General features: G+C 44.7%; 1 protein-coding gene and 1 long non-coding RNA gene across 2 annotated transcripts; both read left to right on the forward strand.

Moving 5' to 3' along the window:
* The first annotated feature begins 969 nt into the window (after positions 1-969).
* eftud2 (elongation factor Tu GTP binding domain containing 2) lies at positions 970-11,622 on the forward strand. Its single transcript, XM_019875781.1, has 28 exons — positions 970-1,107; positions 1,607-1,725; positions 1,805-1,967; positions 2,279-2,357; positions 2,466-2,541; positions 2,628-2,693; positions 2,768-2,803; positions 2,944-3,034; positions 3,097-3,179; positions 3,266-3,432; positions 3,507-3,631; positions 3,697-3,760; positions 3,840-3,930; positions 4,016-4,151; positions 4,282-4,409; positions 4,636-4,829; positions 4,919-5,030; positions 5,113-5,253; positions 5,339-5,440; positions 5,527-5,609; positions 5,916-6,002; positions 6,737-6,863; positions 7,361-7,448; positions 7,676-7,794; positions 8,072-8,166; positions 8,234-8,387; positions 10,874-10,981; positions 11,324-11,622. The coding sequence occupies exons 2-28, from the start codon at positions 1,618-1,620 to the stop codon at positions 11,417-11,419; spliced, it is 2,919 nt and encodes a 972-aa protein (XP_019731340.1). The 5' UTR covers positions 970-1,107; positions 1,607-1,617; the 3' UTR covers positions 11,420-11,622.
* Positions 8,394-10,463, forward strand: LOC109519343 (uncharacterized). The gene is made up of 2 exons (XR_002168930.1): positions 8,394-9,005; positions 9,288-10,463. It is a non-coding gene; the product is annotated as an uncharacterized LOC109519343 (long non-coding RNA).
* Positions 11,623-12,823: the final 1,201 nt, after the last annotated feature.

The raw sequence follows: 12,823 nt of genomic DNA on the forward strand, positions 1-12,823 counted from the left end.
GCCTCACCCAGAACAGGTCTCTTGCCAACCAAAAACAACATTCAAGGCAACAATTTCATTGTATTGGTTCACTAAAGTCATATTTGTGTGTTTGGCCAGCATGTGCCTCTATATTGGCCTTAACGGGGCATGTGCACCTCAGACCTGCCCAGCCATAATCAATACAATGCTTTTAAAAACGTATGTCTTATCTGATAGCAATGCCTGTTCAGTGTTTGTCGTGCGTCGTTTCTGCACTTTTCCTTTCATGTTCTGCAGCAATATTCTTTCACCAAGGTGCTTCTTTTAAAATATTTTATCCATGTACTGTATATGCGTTTTACGTCTTTTATGTCTTTTCGTTTGAAGGCCATTGCCTTGTTGTGGAACTTGTTACCAGCAGCAATATGGAAATAAAGCCATCAACTGAAGCCATGTTTGTGTTGTGATTAATCAAACTTTCAGCAATCTTTTTCAGGGGAGAAAAAAAAAGTCATTTTTGGCTGAGACTGGCATCTCATTAGCAGAGCACAACTGACTGCTAATTGATGTATGGTTTCCCCAAAAGCAAGTCTTTTATTATTGTCCAAAGGCCAAATCAAATGATTGTGGTTAAGTGGATATATTTTGTGTACATAGAATGTTTGGTTACAGAATACAATCCCGTGGAACTAAATTCCGGTCTTCTCAATTATTCTTATTCTTTGCATAGTTTACCCACTGCAAATTTATTTTCGAAAAAAATCGTATGACAGCATATAATTATTCACCGTAACAGGTGTATTATGAACAAGATACCTTTCTTGCTTTCTTCTTTGTAAAAAAAAAAAAAAAAAACAATGTTGGATCAAAGCATTACAGCAAAACATTAATCTCCAAACATACGTGGCCTCTTTTAAAGTGCGTGAGTTGCATTCTATAAACCACCACTCGTTGAAACAAAGGCGATAGTGAGCACACTCAGGCGATTATTCGCTGTTCAAACGAACGAACAAAATAAGATACCGGAAGTGGTCTTTCATACGCATGGCGCTATTTGGAAAATAGATTTACTTGCTCAAAGCTAAACGAATTGTTCCATATAATTTTGGCCATTGTACGTTATTCCTTCGTTATTGCAGAATACAGGTAAGTGTTCCCTCATCATCGTTGTAAACTAGCATTGTTGTATTACGGCCTTAACGTAACACCAACGTTGTTTCGGGTGTCATTCATTCTTTGCCTCGCTAGCCGGTTAGAATGCTAATAGTGAACTAAAATTATATTTTGCTGCATGCATAAATGTTGGGGGCGAAAGGGTTTAAACTTTCTTAGACATTCACACGATAAGTACTTATCTGAGCTCTTAATACTGTATCTGGCAAGTAATGTAATGAAATTACTGTAAATTTGCATTAGCCGTATTGGAAGCGTGATGGAGAGTGGGCTTGTCGACTTTCCATTTACAAAGCAACGAAACCTTGCAAACTAAATAATTCAGATATATTTAAATACCTAGGCATCTAAACCTAATGTTTAAGAGTCTTCTCAGCTTGTGTTTTGTCATGCATTTGTTTACAGAGTCATTGATATTTCTACTTTATCTCTCATACATACCTTTAACCAACATGTAAATTTCTTGCTCAAGTTTTCTGTATAATGGAGGCTGATCTGTACGACGAATTTGGCAACTACATCGGTCCAGAGCTTGACTCTGATGATGACGATGAGAATGATTTGGATGCTGAGGACCGAGATGCAGATGAGGTATTGTGTAGTTTTTTTTATTTTTGGGACAGGTTTAATCTGCTTGTTCAAGAATAACACGTGTCCTCTTGTGGTGCAGGGAGACGAGAATGATGACGATGAGCCGGCCGATGCCGATGAGGACGTGCCCGGCATGGAAGTTGTGCTGCATGAGGATAAGAAATACTATCCGACTGCCGAGGAGGTGTATGGGCCGGAAGTGGAAACCATCGTCCAAGAGGAGGACACTCAACCTCTCACAGGTTGGAGATTAAAGATTTTTGAATGCTTGCGCAACCTTCAATGCAAAAATTTATGAACCAGCCCTGCTGGTAAGTTGCCGGTAAAATTGACTTGTTTTCCATTTAAAAAAAAAAAAAAAAAGGACCACATTTTGAATCGTGTAATTAGAAAAACATCGTTTGTGTGCAGTTTTTTTTTTTGTCCTGACTAAACAGGATGAACATTTTTGGTGTACCAAGGAAACTTACTTGATATAAATATACTTTGTGATTCATTTCACCATCTGCCACCATTTAATGTACTTTAAAGTCCTCTCTCGCCATCCAATCAGAGCCCATTATCAAGCCAGTGCGACACAAGCAGTTCACCCTGATGGAGCAGGAGTTACCAGCCACGGTTTACGACATGGAGTGAGTTTGGATGGAAACAGAAAAAAATTGTCAAATTCGACCCATTTGTCGGGATGTGTGTGCATTAGCTTGAGTGATCTTCAATCGTCATTTTCCTCCTCCTGCCAGGTTCCTTGCCGACCTGATGGACAGTCCCGAGCTTATCCGTAACGTCACCCTGTGTGGTCACCTCCACCACGGCAAGGTGGAACTCGACCCGCCATCTGTGTCTTTTCTTCTGCGGCAGTTTGCCCAATTCACCCTTGCGCATGTCTTTGTTTTCCTCTTCAGACCTGCTTTGTCGACTGTCTGATTGAGCAGACCCATCCCGAGATCAGGAAGAGAGATGACATAGATGTGAGTGTGTCATCTGTGATAAGAGTTCGCTCAAAATGACTGCTGACTAACGCCAGGCTTCTTGACCCTTTCAGCTGCGGTACACAGACATCCTCTTTACCGAACAGGAGGTGAGCGTGCCGTATTAGAAGAATAATACATTCAGAAAAAGAGCATGCCATATATAAATATATACCTATATATGAGGCATTGAGGAAATGCGCAGCGTGTCACTTTAAATCATACGTATTTTTTTGTTTGCATTTCACAGAGAGGCGTGGGTATCAAGAGCACGCCTGTCACACTGGTGCTCCCTGATTCCAGGGGCAAATCTTACCTGTTGAACATCATGGACACGCCAGGTACTCTCCTTCATTTTGTGATCTCAACGTCAGATACTGAAACCGTTCCCTTTCCCAACCAGGCCACGTCAACTTCTCCGATGAGGTCACATCCAGCATCCGCATCTCGGACGGCATCGTCCTCTTCATCGACGCGGCGGAAGGAGTACGTACGTCTTAGTGTCGTAGTTGCGGCAGCCATTTTGAGGGGGCCGTTCACAGACGCGTGACTGGCAATGTCGTCGGCCGCAGGTGATGCTGAACACGGAGCGTCTGATCAAGCACGCCGTACAAGAGCGCATGGCCATCACCATCTGCATCAATAAGGTGGACCGGCTCATCGTGGAGCTCAAGCTGCCACCCACCGACGCCTACTACAAACTCCGCCATATTGTGGACGAAGTCAACGGTCTGCTCAAGTAAGTGGCCGTCACACCACAAACCTCTCGCAACAATGCTGTGTGTTCATTTAGTACCTCTTTCCCCCCTTCAGCACGTACTCCACCGACGAGAACCTGGTGGTTTCTCCTCTCCTGGGGAACGTGTGCTTCGCTAGCTCCCAGTACAGCATCTGCTTCACCCTCGGCTCCTTTGCAAAGATCTACGCGGATACTTATGGTGAGACGACCGCATATTAACACTCGGACAAGCCTCCTTTCTCATGAGTATGTGTGTTTTTCCAGGTGACATCAATTATACAGAGTTTTCCAAGAGACTCTGGGGTGACATTTATTTCAACCCAAAAACGTGAGTGTCAGACCAATATTTGGCATTTAAACATACGTTTTCTCAAGGCTTTTTTTTGTTTTTGTTTTGTGTCATTAAGGCGCAAGTTCACCAAGAAAGCTCCCACGAGTAACTCCCAGCGCAGTTTTGTGGAGTTTGTCCTCGAGCCACTCTACAAAATCCTTTCACAGGTTGGAGACAAAATCCTACACAAGCATGTTCAGAGCCCATGAGGTCCAATCAAGCCAAATTTCCTGAAATCGTCTCTTTGTTTAGGTGGTTGGGGATGTGGACACGTCCCTCCCAAGAGTGCTGGACGAACTGGGGGTTCACCTGAGCAAAGAAGAACTGAAACTGAACATCAGGCCGCTGTTAAGGCTGGTGTGCAACCGCTTCTTTGGAGAGTTCACCGGTATATCCTAATTTGTATTATTTATTTATTTATTTTTAGAAAGACAGACATTGATGACACATATCCACAATTCTGCTCTTGGGCTAACAATATGTTACGGGCACATTTAATTCTGACCTGTTCTCTGCAGGCTTGGTGGACATGTGTGTGCAGCACATCCCCTCGCCACAGGAGGGCGCCCGGAACAAGATAGAGCACACCTACACTGGCGGTCTGGACTCAGACTTAGGGGAGGCCATGGCTGAGTGTGACCCAGAAGTGAGTTTTTATGAGCGACTGATACAGGCATTCAAAAAAAATAATAATAATAAAACACAAAGACATTCCTAGACTATAACAGCGATGGCAAGTCAGCAGGCCACATTTTATTCAACTTTCATTTCTGGCCATGTATTACAATACTTTGGTCCGTAAACTGTAAAATGACATCTGTCAAAGAGTTCACTTAATCTCAGACTCGTAACATTGACACTCCCTTATTCAGGGCCCTCTGATGTGCCACACCACCAAGATGTACAGCACCGAAGACGGCGTTCAGTTCCACGCCTTTGGCCGTGTTCTGAGCGGGACCATTCAGGCGGGCCAGCCCGTCAAGGTGTTAGGTGAGAACTACACCCTGGAGGATGAGGAGGATTCCCAAATCTGTACCGTCGGCCGGCTCTGGATTTCCGTCGCCAGGTGCGCCTTGAGGATTTGGACTTTTTAAAGTTGGAGCGTTTTTCTTAATGAGTTAAACCTCACCCGCCCCGCTTTTTTTTTTTTTTAAGATATCAAGTTGAAGTGAATCGAGTTCCAGCCGGGAACTGGGTCCTTATCGAGGGATGTGACCAGCCCATTGTCAAAACGGCCACTATCACGGAGCCCCGAGGGAACGAGGAGGTCAGACTCTGCCGACTCCGACAAATAGCGGTAAAGGCTAAAAACGAACGCTTGCTTTATGGACTTCTTCCTCTCGCTTCAGGCTCAGATTTTCAGGCCCTTGAAGTTCAACACAGCGTCCGTGATTAAAATCGCGGTGGAGCCCGTGAACCCGTCAGAGCTGCCCAAGATGTTGGACGGACTGCGGAAGGTCAACAAGAGTTACCCCTCCCTCACCACAAAGGTGCGTCACATCACTCACGTAGATGTAATGATGTCTGTAAAAGGTGCAACTTGCTTCATGTGTAGCGTTGTGTATGACTTGAAAGGTGGAGGAGTCAGGGGAGCATGTCATCCTGGGCACGGGAGAGCTCTACCTGGACTGTGTTATGCACGACCTGCGCAAGATGTACTCTGAGATCGACATTAAAGTAAGTCAGATGCATGTTTGTGTAATACTTCAGTTTGGGTTTTTTTTCCGCTTTTATTTTGAGACAAAAGGTCTACATGTCCATAGGTTGCCGACCCGGTGGTGACGTTCTGCGAAACAGTCGTGGAGACGTCGTCTTTAAAGTGTTTTGCGGAGACGCCGAATAAAAAGTGAGTAGGAGGTACATGCCCTGCAAAATGTAATACAGGAGAATCATCACAACATTTTGCATTTATTGGTTATGCTCTCAGCGTGATGCGTTAAAGGACATATTTGACATTATTTTCATAATTTAGAACAGCTTCCAGGTGAGAGCTCGAAAACGTGGATCTCGTTGGGTGCGCTGCATCTTGTGGCCAGTGAGGGTTTTATTATCATAGAGTGAAAAAAGAATTGTCATCAGCGTTGGCCTCCCCCTTCTGACAAGCGGTGTCAGAGCAGGTGATTGACAGCTGACTGTGCGCTGCCATTGGCAGGAACAAGATCACCATGATCGCCGAGCCCTTGGAGAAGGGGCTGGCCGAGGACATTGAGAACGAGGTGGTGCAGATCACGTGGAACAGGTACGACGCCGGCCTCCAGATATCCAGTTATCTCATGATGAATTAAAATGGCCGAGTTGTAACGGACGTACAGCGAGACGTTTCCCTAACGGCTCCCAAGACGTCGTCATATTTCTCTTTTATCCCTCACTTAGCGACTGACGAATGCGCAGGCATGCAGAAGTGACCGTTTGGTCTTTTAATTAAATGCCAGGATGGAAAAATGCAGCACAGTCACGTGTGCAGTTGAAGCTCAAAACGACTTAATATTCTTTTTAATTTTACGTGGCGCGCCACAGCCGGGTGACATTTCATTCCGTTGAGTGAGTGTTTTGGGGGAATTGAATTTCATTCAGTGATTTGCTTTGTAGCGCAGTTCTCTTGTGGAGTATTTGGACAGAAAATAAAAGATGTTGTGCTGTGTTTGGTGAAACGTGGACCTCTTTTTAAGAGTCCTGCTCGCTGTATTGATCAGCTCACTTACGCTAATTGGAAATGCTCTGAAAGCACACATGAGGTTTCCTCTCCCTGTGATACAAGGCGTGCGTGTGTGTGTGTGTGCGTGTGTGTGTGTGAGGTTATCCAGGTGCGACGGTGCCGCAAAAGCGACACACTTCACCCCCCATTAGACCGAACCTCTTCCTCTTCCATTAACCCCTGCGCACATCCCAATCAACTAATCTCTTTTATGTTACAGCTGACACTTCTCGCAAAGCACGTTTTTTTTTTTCTTAACCGTCTTCCTTCTCCTCCAGGAAGAAGCTGGGCGAGTTTTTCCAGACAAAGTACGACTGGGATCTGCTGGCCGCCAGATCCATCTGGGCCTTCGGACCCGACACAACGGGGCCCAACATCCTGGTGGATGACACGCTGCCCTCTGAGGTCAGAATTACAAAGTGCTTTTCAGCAAATACGACCTGTGGGAAAACAGGACGAGTGTGCGTGTCGAGATATAGATATCGATCGATCGGCTGACATGTTTCGCCGCCATCTTTCTGCTACGCATACCCGAAGGAGACAACTCACCTGATCACAAATTTGCCTGATCAATGAGGGAAGACTAGAAATCGTTTGTGACGATATTTTGTTTGCACTTCTCCTGAGGAAATTGTTGGTAGGCTTTGCAAAGTGCGGTGCTTGAACAAAAAGAACCCGTTTCGAACTTAGGTCCTTGCATTCTACTAGATCACCACTAGATGGCAACTGCCTTTTCCCACACACTACTGTACTGGAAAGAAATGCAAATTGATATGTTCAAAAACTCTTGACAGGAAGTAGCATAGCGTCTGGCTATTGTGCATTTGTCAACTGTACAAATACAATCATTATAAAACTTTTTTTATTTTTTTGTCAATTGTCTGTGTTGTTGTGCCTGGCAGGTGGACAAGGCACTGTTGGGCTCAGTGAAAGACAGCATCGTTCAAGGTTTCCAGTGGGGCACCAGGGAGGGGCCCCTGTGTGATGAGCGTAAGGCCCACGTCTTTTCAAAGCTGGACTTCAGCTGCACTAGTTTTGATTGTATTTTATTTAAATTTTTTTTTTAACTTGCTAATGCTAAAGGCAAAACTGTATGACCAGCTTTTGCTCAGCCCCTCACCTCGACTTCACCATGAATATTGCCAGCGAGAATGTCTTTCTTTTTTTTTTTTTTTTTTTCCTCCTTGACCTCCTTCTACCTTCTAAATATCCGCCAGCCATCAGGAACGTCAAGTTCAAGATCCTGGATGCGGTCATCGCTCAGGAGCCGCTGCACCGCGGAGGGGGCCAGGTCATCCCGACCGCCAGGAGGGTGGTGTACTCGGCCTTCCTCATGGTGAGATCATCGAGACCCCCGCCCCCGGCCCTCTTTCCCGTCTGCCGTTCGACTCCTCCCGCCTCGCTTTCTTTAATGTTCCATTACCCTGATTACACTTTGCATTTCGCTGACGATCGTTCTCTTTAATTGCAGCGCAGTGACGTTTCTCGCTCACCGTTTTTGGCTCGCCTCCTAATCTCGTTTTGACGGTGTCGCGCATGCATGTGGTAGTTTCATGTTCAACAAGGTTCTTCTGGTTCTTTTTTTTTTTTGTTGTTGTTGTTGTGCACTCCAGGCCACCCCAAGGTTGATGGAGCCGTACTACTTCGTGGAGGTTCAGGCGCCCGCTGATTGCGTCTCCGCCGTCTACACGGTGCTCGCCAGGAGGAGGTCGGTCTCTCTCCCGATCACTTAAAACCGCCGATCCAGGATTCACACTGTCGTCGTCGTTTCGCAGAGGTCACGTCACGCAGGACGCGCCCATCCCGGGTTCCCCCCTCTACACGATCAAGGCCTTCATCCCGGCCATTGACTCCTTTGGCTTTGAGACCGACCTTCGCACGCACACTCAGGGCCAGGCCTTCGCTCTGTCTGTCTTTCACCACTGGCAGGTATGAGTTTGCCACCGAATCAATTTCATGCCACAAATAAGTTGACGGGAGTACAAGGATTATTTTGTCGATCCCAAAAACATGTTTCAACTACATACTGTGTATAACACCCAATGCATAGTATACATGGAAGATTTTTTTTGTTGTTGTCAGTTTTGCACCATTCAGTCAGTCTCAACCAGTGCAGAACTTTTAAAACTCCAAACCGTGAAGCGGCACTGAACGCACACGTGCCAACCCGCGTGCAACAAAATCTCATCACGCCGTATACATTGCGAATCACATCCGCCACTCGGCCTCAATCACCGCTGATGTGCGGCAAGTGGTGAGTCATTAAGATTTAAGCCCCGTCCCGGGCTGCCATGTCCGACATGTGTTTGTGCGCCCTCTCAGCGGCTGTCGCCCAGCGTTAAGCTCCACTTAGATGAGATGAGTGCTTATTATGGCAAACTCCTTCATCTGGAAGCGGGAGGGAAGGTGCCGTCTTTGCACCTGAACGTCTCACCGGCAGCATACAGGAAATATAATCGACCAAACCCGCTTATGATGTTCAATTTGGAGCTCTCAATTGAAACGCAAGTTTTATGGCTGTGTGTTTCTAATCATAGTGTGCAACAAGTATGGGGGGGGCGGGGCTTCAAAAGTGAAATTCATAAAGATTCACAGAGTGGAATATTTCATGGTTTTCTGTAATTTTGATTATTTATAGCTTGCCAACAAATGTGTATCATATTCTGGATTTGTATTACCACAGTGACTTTCAAAAGCTACCCCGAGCGAATTTTGTGTTTGGTCTTTTTCAATTAGGAACGTTATTTCTCCATGAATCATGTTTTCATAGCCGACGTTAGTGTTTGCAGTCAGGTGAAATGTAACGTTTCCTATAACGCCGTGCCGGAGGAATGATTTATTTCTCAAAGTCGCAACCTGGTGTCCTTGTCCCTCGAGGATCTGCCCGATGGCCTCCAGCAGCGAGTCACATCATCACGAGCTCGCATAATTACATATTTACTTGCTCAGCATTCATCTTCTCCGCCCGCCACGGCTTTGGGCAGAACAGACTGACTAGCATTGATTCAGCTGCCCCTGGACGACGCTTTGTTTGCCCCATTAAGCTCGTTTGTGCGCTGGTGGTCTGCCAGTGCAGCCTTGTAATCGATGTCAACTTACTGCTCCGTCCATCTGTTGATTTGCCTCCAGCCTCTCAGTTGATGGTTTCCTCCCATGTGTTGTCCCATCCTGAGGCCAGGAAACTTGCCTTCAGCCTGGGGTGGCTTACTAGGGAGATACTCAGTCATTCAGGTCAGGCTGAAGTCAAGAACCCATGATTTCTGACAGACACTACATTTCCATAAACTGGAAGGCAGATTTCACTTCCAGATATCCTGGATTATTTCGAAGTTTCACTTTTACCGTGCACTGATTGGAGTCACCTCGTGCCTGATGAAGCAAAGCAGCCCCAGAAAATAACACCTCTGTGCGATAGTCCGATGTGATTGATCCCAAAACTCTGTCCAAGGCTTTGTAACTCGCAAGATTGTAGTTGTCAGTTTCAAGTGATTTCATTGAAGTTTTATTTTTTTAACATACAGACAGTTTTGATTGTGTATGAAACGCCTTTAACATTACAATGCACTTCATATCCTGGCCATTACTTTTTTTTTTTTTTTTTTTATGGACTGTTGTTCGTATAGTGATTTACAAAGTGCGCCAAAGACTGAATGAAGCCATTTTATTAGAAGCTCAGTTTATGAACAGAGGGACTTTTTCAGCATCACCAAAAAGTTGGAAAGTCTTGCATGTTGTGATAGTGTTACCTGACAATGAGGGTCATGGCGTGCTTGCGATTTGCGTGAGTCATTGGCAAAATCATCTTAACCCCCCCCCCCAAAAAAAAAAAAACCTCTCTTACCCTGCCAACGTTGCACTGATGCCAACACCGGTCACCAGCAGCGCTCGCACGTCTTGCCTTCATCAACATGATGGACGCGCTCCTGAGTCAGTGGCAGTAACGCAACACACACGCCAATGAATCAGATGAGAAGCAGGGAGAGGGAAAAAAAAAAAAAAACCCACACCAAAAAATAAAAAGGTGTCCACTCAGCGAGACCGTCAAGCATTTTTCAGATTTGACGGATTGTTTCTCTGATTTATTTTTTTCCCTCCTCTCAACTTGATACAAATGAGAAGAGTTCTCAAGTGCACCTCAAAGATGCTTCTTCCGGTTATGTTATCTCGGGTTTTTAGAATTTAAGGATTTTATGAGGCAGAATAAAATTCTTATAACCAATTAACGTTTACAACAATGCATTTGTATTGTATTGTTGTACGTTTTTTTTTCTTTTTTTGGGTGGTAAACAGTTGTCATGTTAATTTGTTTTCCACGGGGAGAATTGAAAAATGAATAAAATGATGTATGAGCTTGATCATGAAAAAGTTCAACTTTAGGGAGCACCCCATCTTAAAAGATATAATGTGTTTGCCAGATTGTTCCCGGCGACCCGCTGGACAAGAGCATCGTGATCAGACCCCTGGAGCCTCAGCCTGCCCCCCACCTGGCCAGAGAGTTCATGATCAAGACCCGACGGCGCAAGGTGAACCTCTTCTTCATCATCTCGTTTATCATCTTCTTTCTCTTCTATTTTGTCTTCTTCGTCTTCAGCGTCTCCTTCGTCTTTTATCTTTTCCTTCTTCGCTTTCTTCTCCTGATCAACTTTCCATCCCGTTCCGCCAAGTTGGCCATTTCTGTCACCCATAAGATCTTCCGCCCTCTCAGCCGGGCGTTTTGAAGGCTCGACTCAGATTAGAACACTTCTATTGAGTTGTTAATGGTACTTTGAAAATCAAATTGAGTCAAGTTTTCGTCTTCACCACCTTCTCCGGTTGCTTTTATTTCCACCTTTCACGACTGACTCCCCATTTTGTTTTTGCGGCAGGGTTTGAGCGAGGACGTGAGCATCAGCAAGTTTTTCGACGATCCTATGTTGTTGGAGCTGGCCAAACAGGACGTGGTGCTCAATTATCCCATGTGAATGCAACTACAATGTGGCTAAAACCCATTCTTTTTTTCTTAAAAAAAAAAATCCACACATCCTGATAGCTATACATGTTTTTTTAATCTTATGTCTCCTTTTGTTTTCTGTATGTATAAAATAGTTGTAGAATACACAAAACACCTTGGAAACCATTTTTAAGAATATGCTGTTGATTTGAATAATAAAAATGAAAAAAAGTATCTTTGTACTTGAACTTTGTTTAATTTTTTTCCCCCCCATTACCATTGAAGAAAATCTCTATCTTAATGCTGTTTTTTTTTTTTTTTTTTTTTTTTTTGAGCGTGGGTCTCCTTGCGATATTACACGAAACCCCTACAGGCGATAGGGACCAAGGCCATGCAAGCCAAATGACCTCAACATTACGCAAGGATCAGTGATTAAGCACATTCAAGTTGCCAAATGCAATCTGGCACAGATCTGGATTCAACTTTACTCCTTCTGACCCCTGTATAAGCACAGCAATTTGATTCAATTTGGTTTAAGAGAACACAAAGAAAAAGACAAACTTAAAACATTCGTTGACGAAAGCTGCTTGCCACATTCTCGATGGCCAGAAACTTTTTTCAAGCGAGCGGCACGAGGTCGCGTCCGCGGCGACGTTTGCGGTGATCGCCGTGTCGACTCGCGACTCTGTGTGGGCCGTGACTGATGGACAGGCTGATGAATGAATGGAGGCAGGCGGGGACCAAGCCAAAGTTGGGAAGAAACTAAGACACTGATGCAACGTGGCAGTGAAGACACTGAAGCGACGCGACTTGCAATATACATATAAATATTGATACTTTGTTTGGGGGTGGGGGGGGGGTCCCTTTTCCAAATGCAAGCTACAGAGCTACAGTCCACTTCACCGGGATGTCTACGAAAGACTACCATTGTCGACTGCACGTGATTCGGATAGTTGTACTTGTATAGACGCTTTTGTCGGACTCGAGGTGTCAGAGCGGGCGAGTCTATCACTTGACACTGACTTTGCACCCCACCATGACACCATACATCCCCCCCTCCCCCCCACTGTCTTGTATTGGAAGTGATGGTGATGGAAAGGACAGAATATACATAAAGTCTGGACACATAGAATAATTGTACCACATATACCAGTACCAAAATTGACAGCAATGTGGATTTATTGCATCAAGTTTACAGAAATTTTGTAAAACATATTAACATACTGTTCTGTATTGCAAATGATGGGAATAATATTGAAGATGTTCTTTTAATAAAAATGTGTATTTAAATTGACAATGTTTGAAATTGTGTTTTGTCCAGACGGAAGAGGCACCGATGTCCAATCAACATGCAGAGAATCAATTATTGTTTCCAATTATTCTAAAAAGAGGCTTCAAGCTTGTTTCATGCCACTTCCAGATGAAGTTGACTGTC

Source organism: Hippocampus comes, unplaced genomic scaffold, assembly GCF_001891065.2.
Source record: "Hippocampus comes isolate QL1 unplaced genomic scaffold, H_comes_QL1_v1.1 scaffold93, whole genome shotgun sequence".
In the NCBI taxonomy this organism is placed as follows: domain Eukaryota; kingdom Metazoa; phylum Chordata; class Actinopteri; order Syngnathiformes; family Syngnathidae; genus Hippocampus; species Hippocampus comes.